At 32.0% G+C, this 23,865-nt stretch overlaps 3 protein-coding genes across 3 annotated transcripts; 1 reads left to right on the top strand and 2 right to left on the bottom strand.

The window, feature by feature from the left end:
* Nucleotides 1–2,974: 2,974 nt before the first annotated feature.
* Nucleotides 2,975–6,437, bottom strand: LOC132744035 (uncharacterized). The gene is made up of 2 exons (XM_060732645.1): nt 5,848–6,437; nt 2,975–4,745 (listed from the first exon to the last, which is right to left on the bottom strand). The coding sequence occupies exons 1-2, from the start codon at nt 5,913–5,915 to the stop codon at nt 4,067–4,069; spliced, it is 747 nt and encodes a 248-aa protein (XP_060588628.1). The 5' UTR covers nt 5,916–6,437; the 3' UTR covers nt 2,975–4,066.
* Nucleotides 6,438–6,700: 263 nt separating this feature from the next.
* On the bottom strand, nt 6,701–15,835 carry LOC132744034 (uncharacterized). The gene is made up of 6 exons (XM_060732643.1): nt 15,701–15,835; nt 13,661–14,002; nt 9,304–9,478; nt 8,459–8,631; nt 7,460–7,507; nt 6,701–7,144 (listed from the first exon to the last, which is right to left on the bottom strand). Exons 1-6 carry the CDS (start codon nt 15,729–15,731, stop codon nt 6,924–6,926), a joined length of 990 nt encoding a protein of 329 aa, XP_060588626.1. The 5' UTR covers nt 15,732–15,835; the 3' UTR covers nt 6,701–6,923.
* A 2,646-nt stretch (nt 15,836–18,481) lies between these two features.
* On the top strand, nt 18,482–23,272 carry LOC132744026 (acetylcholine receptor subunit gamma-like). The gene is made up of 4 exons (XM_060732636.1): nt 18,482–19,052; nt 20,010–20,134; nt 20,843–20,971; nt 21,740–23,272. The coding sequence occupies exons 1-4, from the start codon at nt 18,824–18,826 to the stop codon at nt 22,565–22,567; spliced, it is 1,311 nt and encodes a 436-aa protein (XP_060588619.1). The 5' UTR covers nt 18,482–18,823; the 3' UTR covers nt 22,568–23,272.
* Nucleotides 23,273–23,865: the final 593 nt, after the last annotated feature.

The following is a 23,865-nucleotide window of genomic DNA, read 5'->3' as shown; positions in this document are numbered from 1 at the left end:
TAAACCTTTAGAAACTGAATATCTATCGCTTAGATTACAAATGTAAATGGAATATTTAAACATTTCCATTGACGCCAGTGTCTGATAGCTTATAAAATCGAAATGAATTGACTTAACACATTAAAAGATATTTTAAAGTCGTTGATGATCAATAATATATGTAATATTATGACATCTGAACATAAAAGTTGGGTCTTTACTCAATCAAATATGTTTAAATGTTCTTTTGATACTTTGGCTATTTCGTGAATTGACTTTCAAATACTTTTATTTCACTGAAATATTGGGATCGTTACCAAGCCTTGGTATTTATTTTAGTTAATAAAATTCTTAAAATAAATTAAATTCAATCATGTATAAAGAGGCAGCAGCTTTTGGTCAAAACATGTTTTATTTCGAACATTTTACACATACAATATTTAAAAACATCGGTGAAATCATACAATACAATGCTGAAATAGGATCAGATCTGACAGCATAAAATGCTTATGAAGGCTTTTTCCTGACATAAGATTGCTTACTATAAATATGACGGGTTTTAAAAATATGTGAAATATTGAAGTTTAGATAGAAAAGCAATTGTTAATACTAGTAGATTAAAAAAATGAAGACATTCTTCACTACCTACAAACAAAAAGGGGCGTTGAGTAGAAGTTTCTATCTGAAACATGTATGAATAGGGTCTAAATAGAAAAGACACAACAATTATCTGTTTATAAATGTATAAAGTTTCGGAATGTCATAATTTAAGATACACAAAGAAACTTAATTTAATAAGAAGAAGAAAAGAGGAGGATCTATTCTAAAGCAGCTTTCAAGCACATGGACTTAACAAAATACCTATATAAAATTATATTATTTCAATTATAATTATGCGCGTAAACGCACATGAAGGTGCTTTAATATAACTATGCATGAGGCTAAAAGTAGTGAAAATATATCTTAAATACGTTTAGTCATTTCATAATCATATAACAATTACCTGCTGGCAATAACTTTGTTTGTTTTGATAATAAGACTTGTTTTCTAGAAGGTTGGGAGTAAATTAATGTCTCACAAAAGAGCACATCTTTTCTCTTAAAAAAACTAAAGGCAAGTGCATTTTGTGATAATGCAATTATAATAGATACCTTTGATACCTGTCAATTGAACACACAACGTCAAACGTGAAAAGGTTTGTCTCAAATGTTTAAAAAATGAAGTTGTATTTTGTCTTCCATACAAGAAACTTCATAACTACAGTAAGTAAAGCAAATGTACATACGGTTCAAATTGATCGAGTTTATATTGTTTAGTAAAGTATATGATAGAGAAAAATTTAAGATAGTACTAAAGGTAATTTACGAACAGACAATTTGCTTTGTTATGGGTAAATAAAATAATCTTGTGCCTTTACTCTGTCAGTTTTAGTTGTTATTAATTTGATTAGTTTCAATAAATACTAACATAAAACATAACTTTAAAACATTTTAATGATAAACGATGGCTTGTATTCATGGTTAAAAAGTCTTGCTCAAATGCAGGGTTATTAACTGACGAATGCGAATGCTACAAAGTACAAAATGAAAGGAAAACAATCCTTTTAAATGTGAATAAATAGAAACTAGTTAAGAGCTATCACTAAAATTGAGAAATCTTCATAATTAGTAAACGAATAAGGTTTGAATGCATTCAAAACACTTGTATGTATAATTTATTCTATTCCTATATGCATCTTAAATGAAAAACAATTAGTTTTAATAGTGTTTTCACCGGTAGTGTTATTTGTGAATATTTACACTTTTGTGTGTTTAAATAATTTTACTAGAAATTTAATGAATCTATTTATAAATGCTGGTAGTTTACAAGAAGCAAAACAACATAAAAATGTTAGAATATAGTGACATTGAAGATAATTAAAATACTGTGTGTACGTATCTTTGATTTTTTTTTCTTTCTTGACAACACATTTAGTATATGAAAAACTATTTTCTTAGTCATAAATCAAATCAAAGTTTACTAATGAATTTCATCTAGTGTTATGCAATATTTAGTGTGACATGTCTTTATAATTTAATTAAGGGATGTAAAAGTAGTTCCATATTTTATGATATATTTAGATTGTTTAAATATTGTATACCATATTCTAAGTGTATTGACGAACAATATATACATGTACATATACATTATTATCAACTATTTTCGTGGGTTCTCTACCAAGTTTGTCATTACGTCCTGTCAGATTTCTTGAGGGTTTTTCAACATCGCACTCCTTTATTTTCCAATAGATCTGCAAAGTTTTTAGGACTGATAATAATAATGTATGAACTAGTTTACGTTTTCGCGAGTAATGAGTACATATTGATGAGGAGTAGCAGTAGCAGCCTCGGTACTTTTCATGCATTTTCTTAAGAAGTGGTTAATAGTTTTTTACATATTGTGACGGCAGAGAAAGGGAAAGCGGCAGAAATATCATATTCAGATGCTCGATCATTGGTTACTTTTTCTCGGGGTTTAAAATTGTGACAACAGGGAACGTGTTTTTATGTTTGACTATGATACAAAAGAGAAAGAACACCAAAACACTCGGCAATCTGATTTATACTCGGGGCTACGCCCCTTCGTACATATCAGATAGCCTCGTGTTTCGGTGCTCTTTCTATTACTTAAATCTTAATCCGGTTATCACGAACCAGCAGGTTAATTGTGACACTTTTAATAGCATAACAATATTTATGACGTACAAGTGAACTTTAACACTTTTCAAATGTACTGTTAATCTGATTATTTTACAATATATGCCGATTTTATGTAAAGATTAAGGACACTCTTTCATTAAGGATTTAGAAGCAAGTGATCAAGTAAGATTTAAAACATTTAATAATTTGTTTAAAAAACATATTGAATATATGGTAATTAGTAAATTGAATTTTTATAGTATATCTCGTACAAAACTTAAGGTATGAATTGGTTTTAATTATTATAGTAAGCTAACAACATACGCAGCGGAAACGTAATGAATAATACGTTTCTTTCCTCCAATCTTTATATTTTTCTTACTTTATAGATTACCGAAATGTGTGCCTTTTAATTGATAGATCCCTACTCTGACCTTTTATTTGAATAACAATAAATTTGACCACATACATTGACATGTGCTCTTTTGTTAGAAAATAAAATGTGGTTAAATTCTTATTGCATCCGTGAATCTAAGAATTTTGGACAGGTCAGGGATCTGTCAAAATAAAGTTGAGGTTTATATTGTCTAACAGTAAAACTGTGTTCTTTTTTTTCCGTGGAATATTTTGTTTTGTATAAACAGTGCTGTCTTATGCATAGTAGGTAGACCAACGGATCAGACAAAGTTCTGTATATATAAATATATAGTCACAGTACTTACCTGAGTCGCCTGACAATTATATAATAACAATGTTGGTTATAGATACATTTGTAATTGTATTTAAGTTTTAAAACATTTTTAATGATCCAAAATTAAAAATAAAATTCAGCAGATGAAATTAACTTATATTTATCCATTATGTTTTCTGGTAATGATACGATAATTTTCATTATAAGAATATAATATCATATACTCGTGACAAAAGCTAATGACTTTTTGAACCAGTAGGTTATTTATATGTTTCTAACAATGAAATTATTTCCAGTATACAGTATACAAAAACTTTTATTTTTTCACTAAGATTATAGCATAGAGAATGTTTCTTAAACAAATATTACATACATGTATATCTATTGAACAGTTTTATAAACAAATTTTATTACTAAACATTAACAATAATTGTCATTTTCATTATTACTAGATAATTGCACCAACGATATAATGAGGTAAGACAATCAAAAAGCATTCAGATGAAGTTCATATACTCACATACTGATATTGATACACGTATCCCAGGACTGTCAAAATACAGAGGTCAGATTCAGTCAACTCTCATTCCAGTCTCTTTCACACAAATACAACATCTTTTAATAATGAAATTTATAAATTCATTCACATCGAAGCAAATAAAATAGTAGTAATTTGCCGAAATAAGATGGAAAAATACTCAAGAGTTGCCGTTATTTCTTAAAGTTGGTTACTAAACAAAGACTCCTCGTCCGAGAAGGCAATTCTGTGATCGCCTACGTTAGAATATAAATTGTTGCTTTCTCGTCCAGGTGTTTTAGCAATAAAAACTTTTCTCTTTCCAACTTGTGGCGCCTCTGTGTCCTTCCGTTGTTTGTCTTCTAGTTTTGCCTTTTGCTCGACTGCGTAGATTTCTTTCATCCACTTCTGTAGATACTGATGACTTGTCTTCTCGGCGATGTCTAAATCTAGATATCCAGATGGATCGTAATGCTCCCTGGAAATTTTCTTTTTATCGTTTTCAAGGTTGTGTTTGTCGCCTGACACTCTCGCTTTACTTTTGTCTCGTATTTCAGGTAAATGCTGCTCTTGTTCAACCTTATTCCTAAGATGCATACCGGCTGGGCTGTCTTCATCTTTATTTTTCTTTGTTACAATATCTATATCTTTGACAGCGTTATTGATTACGGAGTCAACTTTGTTTGCATTTTCCGCTTTTGGTAGCGTCTTTTGTTTCCTTTGGGCGATTGCGTCTTCATTCAGTTTTCTTCGGTCATTATCTTTTGAATCACGAACATTTTCCAGACATATTTTCATCTTAAAACTTTGCTGAGATGTTTCATCCGGCATAACGTAATGACGATAATCCGAAATACTTCCTATGTCTGCATATGAATGACTGAAAATAAACAATAAATGAGCCGCGTCATGACAGAACCAACATAATGGGTTTGCGACCAGCATGGATCCAGACCAGCCTGCGCATCGGCGCAGTCTGATCAGGATCAATGCTGTTCGCTTACAAACTCTATTACAAGTAGAGACACTAATGGCGAACAGCATGGATCCTGATCAGACTGCGCGGATGCGCAGGCTGGTCTGGATCCATGCTGGTCGCAACCCATTATGTTGGTTTTGCCATGGCACAGCTCCAATGCCTGGTAATCTGATAAGTTCTTAGTTTTGTTGCATGCGAAATATATGTAGAACGGACGTTATATTTGTCTATATGTCCTTAAAATACAATACATAACATTCCTTGTTTTGATAAATTTTGGATGATATTTTCCTGTAAGGAGCAAATGAAGTACAAATGTATTAATGATATATATAATAACTGATCATACTTTGCACCCGTTTTTCAAGATATATATAACAATATACATGTATAGATGCTCGAAACGGATGTTATGCATTAATTCTCAAAGCATTCGAACTATGGTGACTAATTTGTGCCATTCGTGTTTTCGCCCCGCGACTCCGCAAAGTGAAAAAGTCGAAAATTAACATGTCAAGTTAAAATGGCGGGGGTGCGGAGCAAAAACACGCTAAAAACGGGGGCGCAGTGCGAAGTTTGATAAGTGAAGCATCGCCCCGCGGGGCCGCGGAACGAGATTTAAGAAATAGAACTGCGGGGTCTGGAGCGGAAACACGATAATTAGCGTCCCTGCTTATTAGCGAGTTTTAATCTCCGGAGCGCTTTTTAGCGCTTATTAGCGTGTCCCGCCATTTTCATTTGTTAATTCTCGACTTTTTCCTTGGCGGAGTCATGGGACAAAAAAACGAATGACACCAATCAGCCGCCATATGAAACACATATACTAGAGAGGCGCGGCCAGTGTATGCACATCTGTGTTATCTGTTCGTAATTCAGTCGGTTCATACGAGCGTTTTTTGCCCTTGAATGACAAATGGTTTATAGATAGACAAGTTTATTTTAAGACAGTAATCGTAGAAACGATTAATATAGTTAAGAAACAATAATCTGGTATATACAATACCTGTCGCTGCAGGTCACCGAGAATGATGCCTGCATATTTCTTGTGCATTTTTTTGGAGAAGTCGGCATAACGTCTTTTTTATTAGGCTTTGTTCCTGTTTAAAAAAACAAGAGCCGGTTGAACCGGGTGATGCTCCCGAAGTAGGTTTAGGACACAGAAAAGTATACCTCTTGTAGTGTCAGTGTAGTGACAGAGTTATGTCCCGGACAAAGTTCAAAATGTAAAAATGAACAAAGGGCAATAACTACAAAATTAAGCAAGGCAGAGTTTGCACTGTACCTCTATTTAATGAGATTATTCTACGTCTTGTTGATACCTCTTATGGTTTCAGAGCTTTGTTTCAGACAAAGTTTAAAGTGAAAACAACAACAACAACAACAAAAAAAACAACGGGCAATTACTCCAAAATTAAGCAAGGCAGAGTTAAGGTTCTTTTTAACTGCACTTTTATTCAATAAGATCTATCTGCCTACAAGGTATTATGATGATATCTCTTATAGTTTTAGAATAATGTCCCGGACAATGTTCAAAGTATAAAAACTAGCAAAGGGCAATAATTCCAAAATAAGACAAGGCAGACTCACTGCTTATCTTCTCAATGAGATTTAGGCCTACAGTATTTCATGTTGATACCTATTTTTGTTTCAAAGTTTTGTCCCGGACACCAATAGCGGACCGAAGAACGGACGGACAAAGCGGCGACTATATGCTCGCCCTTCGGGAAGCATAATAAGAAAAAAAATGTAATTTTGACAATCGGTTTCTGTATATACGTATAAATATAATATATTTATATTGTATTTATAGTTTATATCGGAACTACGAATTTGACTTAATACAGTTGTTGTTAGAAAGGAATCGAACCAGAGACCTGTAGATCGTTAGTCCGACACTATACCAGTACACCACACCTCACTGAATGACGAGTGAAATTAGCAAATATATCCGAATCGATGTATTCGTTAGATACTGGTCAGTGTTTATTCAAATGACCTTTACGAAAGGTAATGAAGTGCCAGTTCAATATTGTTGAACAATACGAAGCACTTGCTAAATTAATTGCAGTCACTACTTCATTAAGGGGTAAAAACGATATCAGAAACGTATATCTTATATTTCTTACCTTGTTTCTTCTTCCAAAGGACAACAATAATAACAATAATCAAAATGGTGGACATTGCTGTTACTGTTGCTGTAATTGCATATCCTATTATATTTGTTGTTGCTGGTATTTGGTAATTGTGTGTTGGCGTTTTATCCGTTGGAGGAGGCGATGAAAGCAACTGTTCTGTAATGTCTGTAATGTAGACATGAATTTGCATCAACATTTTTTTTGTTAACAAAAAAACAAAAAACAAAAAAAAAAACACAAAAAAACATATCTTTTTTAGCAATGCAATGAAAAGGCTATAGTCCCTCGATGGCAATAAAATGAAAGTTTAAAAGAGAAATTGCAGACTAGTTTGATCGAGTTCGATTCATGCGAGCTTTCTTATTTATTTATTTTTTAAAATTTCAGTCTCATTTTAATGATGCAATGTATGTTATTTTTCGCTGAGACACATTGTATTCAATGCTTATCAAATTAAAGTATACAGAATTTTAAACATACTGTTTTCTTGTCGACAACGTATAGATATATTGCCATGTTTGGCAGGAACTGAAATAATTGAATACAGCATATAAATATGACATAAATTATCAGTACAATATACAAGCATAGGTAATCAAAATTATTTATGAAACCTCAATATATCCTGTAATGTTAAACTCCAATAGGCCTTCTATGTGTTCTGATTGAATGTCATTCACCTAGGAATATTTCTTATATCATCCTTGGGCGCATTACTCTTGCATAATTCCATATTCAGCAAATTATTAAAGTTTAACCAGACTTTAAAGGTATAGAATTATTCTTGAACTGTATGTGTTAATTTTATTGTTTTGAGTAAAATTCAATTATAAAAAATGAGAATGTGTTTTCTATTTATTTCCTTGACTGCGTACTTAACAAATATTGCAGTTTTAGGTTTTTCGGTATAATATAATAAAAAAATTACTTTCGGGGTGAGAGAAGATATTGCCAACCCTTGAACTGGCATATTACCCTTTGGATTTGCCTCAGTATTATATACCATTTCTCGGGCTTACAATATTTTCTATGACCCCGACAGCCATGTGTTATTTATATCATGCACATATTCTCTTAAAAGATTAAAGTTTCATTGTACATGTATACTGTATAGGGGCAAGTGAATGATTTATTTTTCCAACACACTCTTGAATAATAGCCGTTGCATCACGAGACAATATATTACATATTTTTTTATAATAATTGAAAAGAAATCTCGAATTTTTGTTAAACGTCCCGCTGTACGACCCTAGTATATACAATGCAATATTCCTGTATTGGTGAAGGACTCCTAATCCGGTGATTGTGTATTCGATCCCCGCATGTATAAGCTTGTATTTCGGCTTCCTGTATCAACACTGCTTCGATTTCTGGTTAGATAATTCAGTAAGGAAGCAGATATCCGGCGTGATTCAAAAGCAAGATATCAAGGTCCCTAAATAGAAGTTTGGCATAAGGGGATAACAAATATTAACATACTTGAGAAACGAAGAAGGAGAAATGGAACAGCGTCATCAGGTTCTGTGGCATAATCCACAACAAACGTCTGTTTCTGTTTCCCTGTATTGTTGCCATTTTGAATTGACTTTTTGATTAACACTTCGTTATTGTAAAGTGTTTCTTTACCTCCACTTTTAACTGTGAGATCCATACTTTAAATAGAAAAAATACTTAATCCGATAACTATACATATTCATATTCTGTACCTTGGAACTAAAAAAAGCAATATGCAGTCCATAGCTTTAACGGAATTCCACAGATATTTTTTTAACATTATGGGACTAGAAATATAGTTTTTGAGACTAATGCTCCATTTGATGTTGGTATAGACCAATTTTTGTGTGTGTAAAATTTAAGTCTAATAGATCATTCACTCATTCCATTTTCAAGAATAATTATTCGAATTGTGAAAAATGACACCAAATTAAAAAGCTTCCGATGTTGGTTAGAAAAATACAAAAATACGATTTATAAATTTATTTCTGAGTGTATTTACTATTATTTTTGCATATCTTTCTGTTTTGAATGCTGAAGCTGATTTATGTAAGAAAATAAAATTATATGTTAAAGGCTTTTGTGCACGACTCAATGGATTCCCATTAATTATACAAATATATCGTATATTAATATAAAAGTGTACAAGAAGCGTTTCTAGAAAACATAATCGAAAGGTGACCTTAATTTGAAAAGTCTTTGACATGACGCCAAGCACGACAGACAGACAATTATGCTCATGCTAACTTTGTCAATTCTTATAACTATTTAAGGTACAATTGTCAGAGGGTTTAATTAACGCATTAAAAAAACACAAATAAATAGTGTACCTTTTTGTTGGGAATATTGTCAGTAATGTCCCTATTTGTACATTTGTTTCAACATCACATGAACACAGCTTTGAAGTGCTTTCATCGCCTTTGTAGAATAGGTTAATACCATTTGGATGTCCATTAAATGGTTCCGGATCAGATCGTTGATGGCAAAATTGCAAGAACGCACCATCTGTATGTTCAAAGGTTTATTAAATCTTTAAGTGTAAATAATTTACTTACCCTTGATTAATGATCTAAGATAACTCATTGATAATTCAATGTTAAATTATTGAAAATTTTAGATTTAACGGTGTAGAAAAATCTTAACAATCAGTAACTGATACTATATTAAGTACTCATCCAGCAATACTGGACTATCAAGGTGTGGTTAGTGCAATGTCTGTCTATAGTCAACAACCATAACTGTCTTACGTCAACAAATATATCTCCCTTACGTCAATAACTACATCTCCCTTGTATCAACAACAATAACTGTCTAACGTCAACAACTATATCTCCCTTGCGTCAACAACTATATCTCCCTAACGTCAACATATGGAACGCCATAGCTGCCTCATGTCGTTAAATTTAGTTTTATCTTTCCCTAAAAGCGTCTAATTATGTATAATAGAAGTGTTGGCTTATGGGAACCTGTCTTAACGAAGTCTTATTAGGTCAAATATTAATTTAATCTTGTCAAAACGTAGTGCTGACTTGTCTAAACACTGTCTTATTATTTCAAAACGCCATGTTATCATGTGCAAATCCGGTGTTAACATGCCGAATGGAAGTCTTAATCTGTCTAACATGTACGCCATCTTTTCGAATTAGGATTTCATTATGCCTGAACAAAGACTTGTTTAAATGTGGTATTGAATTGTCTTGAAATTGTCTTATCATGTGAAACAGTAGTGTTATCTTGTCGGAAGTTGGTGTCACCTTGTCCAAATGTGATCCTGGTATGTTATGACACTGTTGTATTATGTAATACTGCCGTTTTGTCTTGTCCAAATGTGATACTGACTTGTCTAAACACCGTCACATTTTGTCAGACTGTCATGTCATTGTGTTCAAATTCGGTGTTATCTTGCTTAAAGAATGTCTTTTATGTTAAAATATCATGCTGTCTTGTCAAACTGTGGTGGTAATTTGTCTAGAAATTATCTTATTATGTGAAACAGTAGTGTTATCTTGTCGGAACTTAGTGTCAACTTGTCAAACTCATGTCTTATTATGTCGGCTAGTAGTGATATCTTGTTCAACCGTTATATTGACCTGGCTGAGTGCTGTCCTGTTTTATTAAACTGTTTTGTTGCTTTGTATGAGGTGGTGTTATTCTGTCTAATTGTGCCTAAACATCATGCAGTCTTGTCTAAAACTGTTGTTATCCTGTCTAAAAATATACTTATTATGTGTAATACTAATGTTGACTTGACAATAAATTTTGTTTGTTTGTGTTAATGTTATTTTATTATGTCAAACAGTATTGTTGACTTGTCGAAAGATGGTATCGACATGTCTAAACACTGCCTTATTTTCTCAGATCGCCATGCTATTATATCCAAACTTTATGTTAACCGGCCTAAACACTGTTTTATTATGTGAAATAATGGTGGTATCTTTACCAATTATGGTTATGAACTGTTCAAACGCTATTTTAATTTGCCAAACTGTCATGCTATTATGTCCAAATGCAGATTCACTTTGTTTAACTTCGTCTTATTATGTCAAATAGTCATATAATCTTGTCGAAACGTGGTGATGACTTGTCTTAAATTACCTATCTTTTTGTCAAAGTGTCATTTTATTTTGTCAAGTTTCGGTGTTATTTTTACTAAACATCGTTTTTTTTATGGCGAAGTATCTTTTTTCCTTTTCATATGTGGAGTTTACTTGTTGAAACACAGTATCATTATGTAATACAGTATCATTGACTTACCAGTTTATGACGTTAACATGTCTAAACGCCGTCTCATTATGTCATATAATCGTGTTATCCTGTCCAGATGCGATGTTGTCAAAATTTAGTAACATGTGACCAGAGCCCGCGCGGAGCGGTAAAATATAGAGTAAAAAAGGATAACGGGGACAGTTTACCAAAATCAGGCAGCGCTTTCTAAATTTAAAGAAATTTACACAATTATGAGACAAAATAAGACTTTTTCTTTTCTTATACAAAAAAAAAAAAAAAACATCAAATTTTGACAATATAACACTTCTGTTTTACATTATAAAAGTCATTACCACATTCAGACAAGATACCGCAATTGACTGTGTTTAAACCAGTCAGATCCGTTTTTTGACAAAATAGCATATAGTTTATCATAATAAGGCATGATTGAGCCCAGTCAACACCCCATTTTGGCAAGATAAATCGAATACTTGATATATAAAGACAATTCAGTAGTGTACGTTGGCAAATTAACAATGTTGTTTGACACAATAAGACAATGTTTAGGCATTTAAACACCGTATTTTGACAAAATAACATGGCAGTTTGGTAAAAAGGATAACGGGGACAGTTTAGCAAAATCAGACAGTGCTTTCTAAATTTAAAGAAATTTACACAATTATTAGACATAATAAGACTCTTTCTTTTCTTTTACAAGAAAACATCAAATTTTGACAATATAACACTTCTGTTTTTACATAATAAAAGTCATTACCACATTTCGACAAGATACTGCAATTTATTGACTTTATAAGACTGTGTTTAAACCAGTCAGATCCGCTTTTTGACAAAATAGCATACAGTTTATCATAATAAGGCATGATTTAGCCCAGTCAACATCCCATTTTGGCAAGATAATTCGAATACTTGATATAAAAAGACAATTTCAGTAGTGTACGTTGGCAAATTAACACAGTTGTTATTAACACAATAAGACAATGTTTAAGCATTTAAACACCGTATTTTGACAAAATAACATGGCAGTTCGATGAAATAAAGTTGTGCTTTTACAAGTCAACACCAAATTTTGACAAGAGAACACTACTGTTTCAAATGATCAGACAGTCTTTTGAAAAAACAGCTCCGCAATTTGACCAAATAATGCGACTAGTTGACATAATATGACACATTTCAGACAAGCCAAAACGACATTTTTGACCTGATAACACTACTGTTTGTAATAATAATACAATGTTAACACAAGTCAACATCACATTTTGAAGAGATAAGACTATTGTTAGGTATAATAAGGCAATGTTTAGACAAGTCGACAAATTACAATGGCATTACAACGCTTATATTTGACATAATAAGACGCTTTCTGGGCAAGATAAAAAGAAATGTAATAACATGAGACAGCTATGGCGTTCCATATCAACAACTATGACTGTCTTACGTTAACAACTATATCTCCCTTACGTCAACAACTATATCTCCCTTACGTCAACAACTATATCTCCCTTACGTCAATAACTACATATCCCTTACGTCAACAACCATAACTGTCTAACGTCACCAAGTATATACCCCCTACGTCAACAATTATATCTGACTTAGGTCATCGACCATGTCTCTCTTATATAACAATCATGTATTTTCAACGTCCACTACCATGTCTCTCTACATCAAAAATGGCTTCTCTGTAACGTCACTAAAATCTCTATTGTAACTAACAATGTCTCTCTAAACTAAGCAAACATTTCTCTTTATCGTCACAAACCATGTCTCCTTTACGTCAACAAAAATGTCTGTCTTAAGTAATCAACTATATCTCCTTTACGTCAATAACCATGTCTCTCTAACGTCACCAACTATGCCTCCTTTTCGTCAACAATCATGTTTCTATAGCGTCTCTGAACATGTATCCTTTACATCAACCATGTCTCCCTAACGTCATCACAAATCATGTCTCTTTTACGTCACCAAACATGTCTCTGTAACGTCAACAACTATGTCATCATTTTTCTTTTACGGCACCGAATTGTCTCCTTTACGTGTCATCACGTCTCATGTCTCCCTAAGAGACCATGTCTCTCTAACGTCACCAACTTTCTCTCTTTTACGTCAACCATGTCTCTTTAACGTCACAAACCATGTCTCATTTACGTCACCAAACATGTCTCTGTAACGTCACCAACTATGTCTCCTTTACGTCAACAACCAAGTCTCTCTTACGTCACCATCAATGTCTCTCTTACGTCACCATCAATGTCTCTTTTACGTCATCAACTATGTTTCTATAGCGTCACCAACTATGTCTTCTTTACGTCAACAACCATGTCTCTCTAACTTCACCATCTATGTCTTCTTTACGTCAACAGCCATGTTTCTATAGCGTCACTGACCATGTTTTTCACACTATGTCTTTCTACCGTCAAGTACCATGTCTCTTTAACGTCATGAAAATATATTATGTTTTACCTGAGAGGCAATTGTATTCAATTTCGATGCCTTCGGAATTTTTTTTATATGGAAAACGTTCTGGAAAAAGTGGAATGTTACAATCACTTTCAGCCACACATCCTAAGAGAATTTTGTGCCACATTGCTTTCCACAAGTGATCTCTGTGTCTTTTCTCTGATTCTGTCGCGGAATTGCTTTTTGTACATGCATATGTTTCATTTGAATCAATCAACCATCCACCTACAATATCTATTTTGGTCCCACTCTTGCATTGTAATTTTACGTTGATCAGATGATGGTTAAACGTACACAGGAATAAATGATTGAACCCATCAATGCTTTGGCATGTGAAAAAAATACCTGAAGCAAACGTGATTTAATTAAAAACACTAACAACCATGAGTAAAGTAAATAATGAAGAATACTAAAATATATGAATATCGCAATGAAATTCTATAATAAGATTGGGCAATCAGTCAATAAAGTAGGCATGCTTGACGAAAAGGACTGTAGATGCACAACTTTATGTTCTTAACTATTACGAGAACGAAATAATGTAAAAACTAAATATTCACGCACCTTTCTTTATAAACAATCTTTTCTAAAAGGGAACGTTCATTCGTATCTTTTATGACCAAACATTTCTAAAACGGAACGTTCATTCGTATCTTTTATGACCAAGAATTGCTAAAACGGAACGTTCATTTGTATCTTTTATGACAAAACAATTCTGAAAAGGAACGTTCATTCGTACCTTGTATGACCAAATTTCTAAAACGGAAGTTCACGTATCTTCTTTTATAAACAAAAATTCCTCAAACAGAATGCTCTTTAATCTTTTTTTATAATCAAACATTACTAAAACAGAACGTTCACACACCTTCTATCATCAACAAACATTTCTAAAACGGTACGTCAAAGCACCGTTTTTATGAGAAAACATAGTTATACAGAAAAAAATGCATTTTCTTTTACAACCAAACATCGCTTAAACGGAACTCCTCGCACCTTCTTATATTATCAAACATTTCTACACTGGAACGTTTACTCGCTTTCTTTTATCACCAAATATTTCTGAAACGGAACGTTCATGCAACTTTTAAGCACATTCTCTTGTAATCAAATATTTCTAGAACGCAACGTTCATTCACCTCCTTTTAAAACCAAATATTTCTAAAAGGAATATTCACACACTTTTATAACCAAACATTGTCAGAACACACGACCCTTATCAGCAATTTCTTGTATAACCAAATATTGCTTAAACGGAACGTTCACGCACCATTCTTTTATAACGAAACATTTCGAAAAGTATAGTCACATGCCTTCTTTTATAACCAAACATTTCTAAAATGGAACGTTCACGTACATTTATTTTTAACCAAACATTTCTAAAATCGAACGCTCACGTACCTTCATTTATAAACAAACATTTCTAAAATGGAACGTTTACGCGCCTTTATTTATAACCAAACATTTCAAAAATCGAACGGTCACGTACATTCTTTTATAACCAAACAATTCTAAAATGGAACGGTCACGTACCTTTTTTATAACAAAACATTGCTAAAATGAAACGGTAAAGTAACTCCTTTTATAATCAAGGATTTCTTAAATGGAACGGTCACGTACCTTCTTTTACAATCAAACATTTCTAAAATGGGACGGTCACGTATCTTCATTATAACCAGACATTTCTAAAATGGAACGTACACGTACCTTCTTTTATAATCAAACATTTCTAAAATGGGACGGTCACGTATCTTCATTATAACCAGACCTTTCTAAAATTCAACGTACACGTACATTCTTCTATAATTAAACATTTCTAAAATGGAACGTTCATATTCATTTTTCTAAAACCTTTTGCTGCGAAAACTGAATAAATAATAGTAAAATCGGGCATTAAAATTACTGAAAAAACACACAACAATTTCAACTTTCTGAAACCAACTTTACAGAATTTCGACCTATATGTTTTACATATTAAGTTATACCAAAAATCAGCAAGCACATGCTAAACTTGTTCATGCAGGGATAGCAAATAAGAATACATACATAATAATGTTGAACAAGTCTTGAAAATCATCCTTGATATGTAAAAAAACCTTTTAAAACATAATCACCAAGATCGATGTTAGTGCACGCACGTTAACGGCGTTCGTGTCTCTAATTAACTTGTCACAATTAACGCTAATTATTTGTAATTATCAATGTTTCCGAATCTCCTTATTAAACGTGATTGGATAAGTACATGTTGACATAATTTTGAACCATAACAACGTCAATCATTTTCCTCGAAAAAGTACCGGGTCTATGTTGTTTTGGTCGCTTTTTATAGATACATGTACATGTAATATTATTTCATCATCAACATCATCATCCTCATTATCCTCCTCATTATCCTCATCATCATCATCATCATCATTATAATGTTCTAGCACGAAAGTAATCTCTGTTATTTTCTCAAAAATTACACTAAAAGACATGTAGTGTATGGCAGCTGTGAAAAGAAGTGCCTTGTGCTTCGTCTGAATTATAGTTTTTGAGGATTGAATTATGTTGAAGGGCGTGAGAGAAAAATATTTCTCGTTCTCTCGTTCTTTCATATTGGAACCACTTCAACTGCTACTCCCCTTATGACTGACGGGTTGCCTTTGATGGTTGAGACATAAGAATTACAGCTATTGTTAATCCTTGTGTAATCGTAGAAGGCGACTAGATAGGTTCGAATAACAATGCAGCAGGTGAGGCGCTTTCGATCGCTGGTGTTGCTATGATGTCTGCTACACCCGAGGTAGCAAAAATCGTCTTTCCAGTTTCGGCGTCATATGACCTTTACTGTCTTTGTGCTCCTTAAAACCAAACAAACTGACCAAAAACCCAAAAACAACAACAACAACAACAAAAACAACAAAACAAACAAATAGCGGAAATAAGCCTGCACCTTATATATACATTAGTGAATTTTTTTGTTTTTTTTTGCAAATGGATAATTGAATTATATCTGTAAATATCTTCTGGTCGTGAGTCGCTTTTAAAACTGAACGGCTCTAGTTAATACTTCCCTAAATAAAATTTTTTGATAAACATTAAGGATAAGCAATATGTATATAATTCTAGCATCCCATTCTGCGTTTTTAAAGAATGAATGCCTAGTTATCGGTTGCCATTAATAATGTTTGTTTTGAAGCAAATGGGAATAATTACAAATATTAACCAAAGGCGAATCTAATTTCGAAAAAGTATTTTTCATTCTAATTTCATTTATATTATCATTATATAAAAAAACAGGACAGGGCACAAACAAAACACGGACGTACGAACGTTAAGTCTTTTACTTTGTTCACGAAACTCTAAAATCAAAATCAAAACAAACGTCAACCACTTATAGGTCAGTCATTATAAGAAATATGGTTAAACTCATTCCTTCACAAATGTTTTCACGATTAAATGACTGATAAACAACTAATAGTACACAAACTACTTAACATTAAAAAGGAGAGACAACTTCTCGCAAATTATGAATCACACGGAGATTTAAGGAACGAAGTTCCTAGAAAAGCCATCGACTATCCCAATGACCTTGAAAATTTTAAAACGCGTTGCGTGACAGTTTTACGTTTAAGACCTTTCTTGAAAATTATTTCTTTGCTACAACTTACCAATGTAGATTTATCTTTAAATATACATACTAATATTTTAATTGATTTAAATTATTCTGTTCTCAAGATAATTAAAAAGGATTTGTGTCAGTGTTTTCAAAATATGGCATATATAGATATGAATAGCATTGTAAACAAGGGACAGATGCACTTAAAATGTTTATAATCTTATTTCCCCAACTGTGTCTAATTATCTCATCATTACTTCGTTAATTAGATATTTCCTCTCAACTCCTCCCGTCAGCAGTATAGTGCAAAATTGAAGTGATTTTAAAATCTGATTTCTATATATAACTACTTGTAGGTTGATCAGGAAACGTCATTAATCAGCTTAAATCAAAGAAAATCACGGTCGTAAAATTCGTCGAAAACTATCCAAAGTACCGGTTCACGATTGACAATATTATCACATGTACACTACTTATCATGATATACAACAAATACTCCTAAACGTTTATGAAATAGTGCAGACAGGCTTCTTAAAGGCCAAATGTGCCACAGAAATACTTATATTTTATCATTCAAAAACTTTTTATATCGATGTACATTTTATATATCCAAAACGTTACTCATTAGACAATTACCTTAACCATCTTTTTCGTCTGTTGCTTTTTGGTGATAAGTTCAGCTACAGTGGTTCATTTTACCTGTTGATGTAAATCAGATACCTTAATAAAAAAATCAACAGATTCAATTTTCTCTCTGTTTATAAAAAATTCTTATTTCCTATGACTTTTACACGTTTTGATATCATATATATCTTGTTTATTTGAGATTACAAGCTGATAGGGTCGGTATGAATTAATCAATATCACCAAGAAACAAAATTAAATACATTGATAAAAGTTCTACATCTTTTACTGTCATAGTATCATAAGTTAACATTCTCACAATAGCATGGGAGATAATTGTTCGCCTTGCTTTAATTCTATTGTTACATCGAAAAGGTAAGATAACTCCAAAATATTTGATATTTTTATACATTTTTGTAAATTATAAATTATATTATTATTATAAATAATAGTCCTTAAATCGATATGACTTGTGTTTTATTTTACAGCTGACGCCTGCCCATCAATCATCTCTGTTTACCGAATATAAAGCTCTTTGATGACGATGATGATGATGATTATGATGATGATTATAATAATAATAATAATAATAATTGTAATAATATTGCAATATAACTTTGACATTATCGATAAAATTATTATGGTATTTCAAACCAAAGACATAAGACGTCAAAGTTTGTCATCTACTTCCTCTGCCGATGTAAATGCGAAAAACATAACGCTTCAATCTCAAACAATTATTTGGCACTTCTTCCAGATGACTTTCGAAATACGATATTTGTTATTTTGTACGACAATGAAGGTAATGAAGTATTTAAATTCATTCTTCAAGCAGCTTGATGTAAGTTGTCTGTTGTGAAGTAAAGTAGATTAAGTATGCTCCGACTCGAACTCACACTCAATTGTCTTTGTTTAAGGATAGTGTAACGTACACTTTTCACAGTATGAATATATTTTTTCTTTATTATACAGGTACCTTATCAACCACAATGATTCCATATCTTCTTCAAGTTTTTGCAGTTCTGTCTCTGCTGTGCTGCAGCACTACGGCACAGTCGTATAATGACACAAATACACTCATAAATGATTTAATGGGCACCTACACTAGCAAAGTTCGACCTGTAGAAACAGTGTCTGAAGTTCTCAATATTTCTTTGACATTTTATCTGTCATGTAAGTATTTTGCTACAGTTTTTCTCTCTAAAAGTCTTTATTACAAAACACAGACACATACATTTACGAGGGTCGTCCCAAAAGTTCGCATAAATGTTCCATTATGAAAAAATAGAACGCACACGTTTCATTTTGAGAATGCATACACATTAACCATTGAACAATCTAACCATCTTGCATTCTTTTTAAATAAACTTTTATTTCTATTACGAAATTTTACCAATGGATGCACGCAGAGTCTCGCATAATATAATTTTATTCAACTCGTTCAATAAATTCAGTATTTACGTAACTTACTCTCATTCAATATCCTCTATATATTGCATTTACAAATAACAGCATGTTTAAATTTGAAAAAAGATATGCATATTTGTTTTATATTAAAGAAGTATTATGTAAACGTTCGGGACAATGATCGTATTACTTTGCTTTAATAATCTCAATATTTTATATTCAATTTCTTAAAGTTTTTATTGCCAAAATTAATATATTTCATTGATTATCTTTCACAGTGATATTTTTTGGTTAAAATCACTATTTTGTATTTGTATAGTGTAATATATGTTACATGCGTTATTGTGCACAAGTCAAAGAACTCTTTATTTGCTATGTAGTTATGAAAAATCAAGGAACACATTTATTGTACGCGTACTAGTACATTTATTGTTAGTGTGATCCAATCAAAAAACACATTTTCTCCAGTATATTACAATACAAAACAACATAAAATAGTATAATAAAGTATAAGAACACAGCTTTTTGGATAAGGAAACATTTATATAATAACTCCGAGGAGAAGAAAAACAACATGGCAAAATACAGCAAACATTACAATGATATTTCGTGAAATTATCAAATGTGGACATAAAAATGAATAATTTTGAAACCTTATAAATAGGAGCTGACAATGAGTGCTTACTTGTTTTTAACAGTAATCATCTTACTTGTTTTTTACAGCAATCATCAGCTTTGATGAACAAGAGGAGAGTCTAACAACTGCTGGATATTTAAGAATAATGTGGAAAGACAGAAGCCTGGTTTGGCAAACGTCTCAATATAATGGCGTTGCAATGATGTTTGTAGTAAGTTGAACTTTGTTTTGTATTTGAACTATGTTTTTTATTTAAATTCACATTTTAGATTGGATATAACTGTATATACATTTTTAAAGATATTTGAATGCCAGTAAAATATTACAAATCAAAGGAATTTGCTGCAAACTGTTACCACTCCTTAACATATCTGATATATTTTCAAATCTCAGAAGTATGATTATATCTAAATGTGTGCCAAATAACGTGTATGGATATTTCTACAAGTTATTTTTCAAGTTTCTTTTTTCTATGCGAATTATAACCCCCTGAAAAAAAAACAAGAACAAAGAAAACCACACACATACACATAAAAAACAACAAACAAACAAAAAAGGAAAACCGCTATTAAGTGTTCACTCATATGTGACATAAAGAAAGTATGTTTGTGTTAACAATATTTTTTTTGTCTTATCCATTCGTGTTTATGATTTGAATTTTAAAAATAAGTTGTTTACGTTGCTTCAAATAAATTCAACGAAGATTCAAAGACATAGATATATATATGGTAAGATGTTTTCATGTGAAATCAGTAGTTCTGTGAACGTCGCCAATATGGGCTTGTTGATCTTTGTCCTCATTTGTTGTCATATTTATCATTTTGACTTACCGGAAAGTACAAATCATAACATTTCGATATAGAAATTATATGTTTGTACAAGGAAACTTACAAAATAAAAGCAATATATTTGTTTCTAGCCCCAAGATGACATTTGGAAGCCGGACATATCTCTGAGAAATTCATTTTCGACTTTTACTGGCCTAGGTTCCTCCTACCAGAACGTGATTGTAGAAAATGATGGTACAGTCTACTGGGATCCATTTCAAGTACTCTTACAATTCTTACATATATTAGATGCATTCAAGTAACATTTAAGCGTCAGCAGTATAAGTATTATGAAATCATATTACAGTATTATTATTAAAAAATAAGATTTAGAAATTAAAGTTCTGTATGCAGGAAAAGAATCTTCGCATCATTAAAACTGTCTGAGAGCATAAATTGCACTGTTCGTAAGCAATTTGGAATCGTATAAAAATGTTATCCTCTTAACGGTTTCAGATTTAAAGATTTTGAAATTTTATACTCTTTACAATAAATACATTTACACGTTTGTGATTTATCTTAATTCAAATTAATTTATTACATGTTTTAATAGAAAACACACATAATATTAAACACAACATTCATTTTAAAGACCAAACTATAAGAATTTACTTACTCTTGTATATAGATTTCAAGATATTTGACAAACTGCCTTATATCAATCGAAAGGGATTGGTTAGATGTATATGTCTTATAATGATTTACCTAAATGACACAATATTATACTAACATAATATGAATATAGAATACAATATATGTTGTTTTGTTACCTCAAAATCTATAGTATCTGTATTTGAATTAAAATCACAAGACTGGTGGATATACTAATTGGCGATCGTGAGTAAAATATGCCCTCTATATCAACAGGAACAAGCTCTTGTTAATGTTTTATTATTTCAAAAACTGTAAATGGAATGTAGCGCATGTTATTAGGAAACTTTTGTTACGGTATGCAATAGCATTTAGACATACTCTTTTTCTGGTTTCAGGTCATGAAGTCAACCTGTTCTGTTGATATTACATATTACCCGTATGACACCCAACAATGCACCATTAAATTGATCGCATGGAGTTACTTGAAATCTGATGTTAATCTGCTTTCTCAATCAGGAATAATAAAAAGTCATTATTCCGAGAGTTCAACATGGAAGCTTGTCAAATCTACGTTCCAAGCCGATAATAGTGAAGTTGCCTCAATAAGTTACACGTTAATGCTGGAGAGGAAGCCGCGATTTTACGTATTCAATATGATACTGCCGGTAATACTACTGTCCATTCTGAATTTATTTACATTCGTTTTACCTTTATCATCGGGAGAGAGAGCTTCTTACGGCATTACTGTGTTTTTGGCCCTTGTTGTTTTTCTCACAATAGTAGCTGCTGAATTTCCAAAGAATTCGGACACAACATCACACTTGGCCGTGTGGCTTATCCTCATGGTTTCCATCAGTACATTAGCCGTGATACTTACCATTATTGAAGCTAGATTGCTCAGCAGAGATGATGGAAATCATGAAATCGGCAAATTTTATCGACGATTTTATGGCATTGTAATGTTTCTTCAATGTAGGTCATGCAAAAGCCATGTTCATCGTGTAAAGTCAAAAGCAGCTACGTCCAAGCAAAGCGTTATGTCATCTGATACAGAAGACGAGCTGTACCTTGATCTAAAGTGGAAGAACATTACTGATGCGATGGATTATGTTTTCTTTTTTGGCATAGTCTTCTTTGTCATACTCGTCACTCTGATTATGTTACTTACGCTTATCTACAACCCTGACAAGGTGACCGAGGAATACAAAAGTTCTCAACTATAGAACTTGTCTGCTGTACACTTAGCGACATTTAGCCTTAATGCATGATAAAGATTTAGTCTCTCTTTGATTTGATACAAGGTACCATGATTTAACCTTTATGACGTCAATGTTCCCCTAAGTTCTCAAACAAACATTACCAAGACAGAAGAACAAATAGGTCGCTAGAGAAAGAAATCGAATTCGAAGTTGGAAATTGTCATGATAACATACATTTAAAAATGTTTATGACGAATGACTGTAATTCCTTGAATTCATTTTGTTTGACTTATTCAATAATGGTAAAGTTGAATATTTATTAATTAAATAATTAGATTAACAAAAGTACTGATATTATTAAGTATGCTGTATCAAACCAAGGTAATTTCTGAAATTAAAACACTGTGTTAAATATAAACAAAAGAAACGTTACATTATTTTGAAATATGTAAAATTAAATTGTACATCGATAAGGAATTTATATGTATGGTTACAGTATACAGATTAAAGAGAATATATATTCATACATTGTATAGAAAATAAATTTTGATACTATGTATGTAAAACATAATTTCATACTATGTATGGAATATCACTAATTTTTATTTTGCATATTATTTTAAATTAAGATATATGTCAAGGACTTTATAACAGTGTATGTTACCTACCATATAAATATGTTGTCTTGTAATTGTTTATTATCTTGGTTAAATAAACCAATCTTGTGTGGTCTCAGGATATGTATTTATTTCGTCTACATTTATTATTCATATCCTTATTAACTTTGCTATACATATCCTTATTATCTTTGTTATACATATCCTTATTATCTTTGTTATACATGAATGCATGATGTTGATGATGAATAAATGGCATGTTAAATATACTACTTGATACTTCCTTATACAACATACGCTGATTATTGAATACCTATAGAATTAAAATAATAGTGATCACCAGCTATATAAGCTTTCTATTGAGTTGTACATCCTGAGTGGAATACTTTTACTTTGTTCCTGAATGTACAGATTCCTTTATTTATTAATTGCTCAAGATCAAACGATATTTTCCTTCCTTTAATATATGTTTCTAACACAAACAAATAAAAGCATTTAATAACATTTAAAACGACAAAATTATCATTGACATTGAAAAGGATAAACCGTTTTTTCACAATTTCCATTTTTAGATGTTAAACTCTGATAAAGCCGGTACAATGGGGAGTTTTGGAGTTGACGGTAGCTTGCAAGTACCACTTCCGCCCATTAACAGGCTGGAGCAAACCAACCTGCAACACTTTAAATTTTGCCGTTTTTGCGTTC

This window comes from Ruditapes philippinarum, unplaced genomic scaffold (assembly GCF_026571515.1).
Source record: "Ruditapes philippinarum isolate M1 unplaced genomic scaffold, ASM2657151v2 ctg1811_1_1_1_1, whole genome shotgun sequence".
In the NCBI taxonomy this organism is placed as follows: domain Eukaryota; kingdom Metazoa; phylum Mollusca; class Bivalvia; order Venerida; family Veneridae; genus Ruditapes; species Ruditapes philippinarum.
Note: the sequence above shows the minus strand (reverse complement) of the source record. Positions and strands in the feature narration are given on the sequence as shown.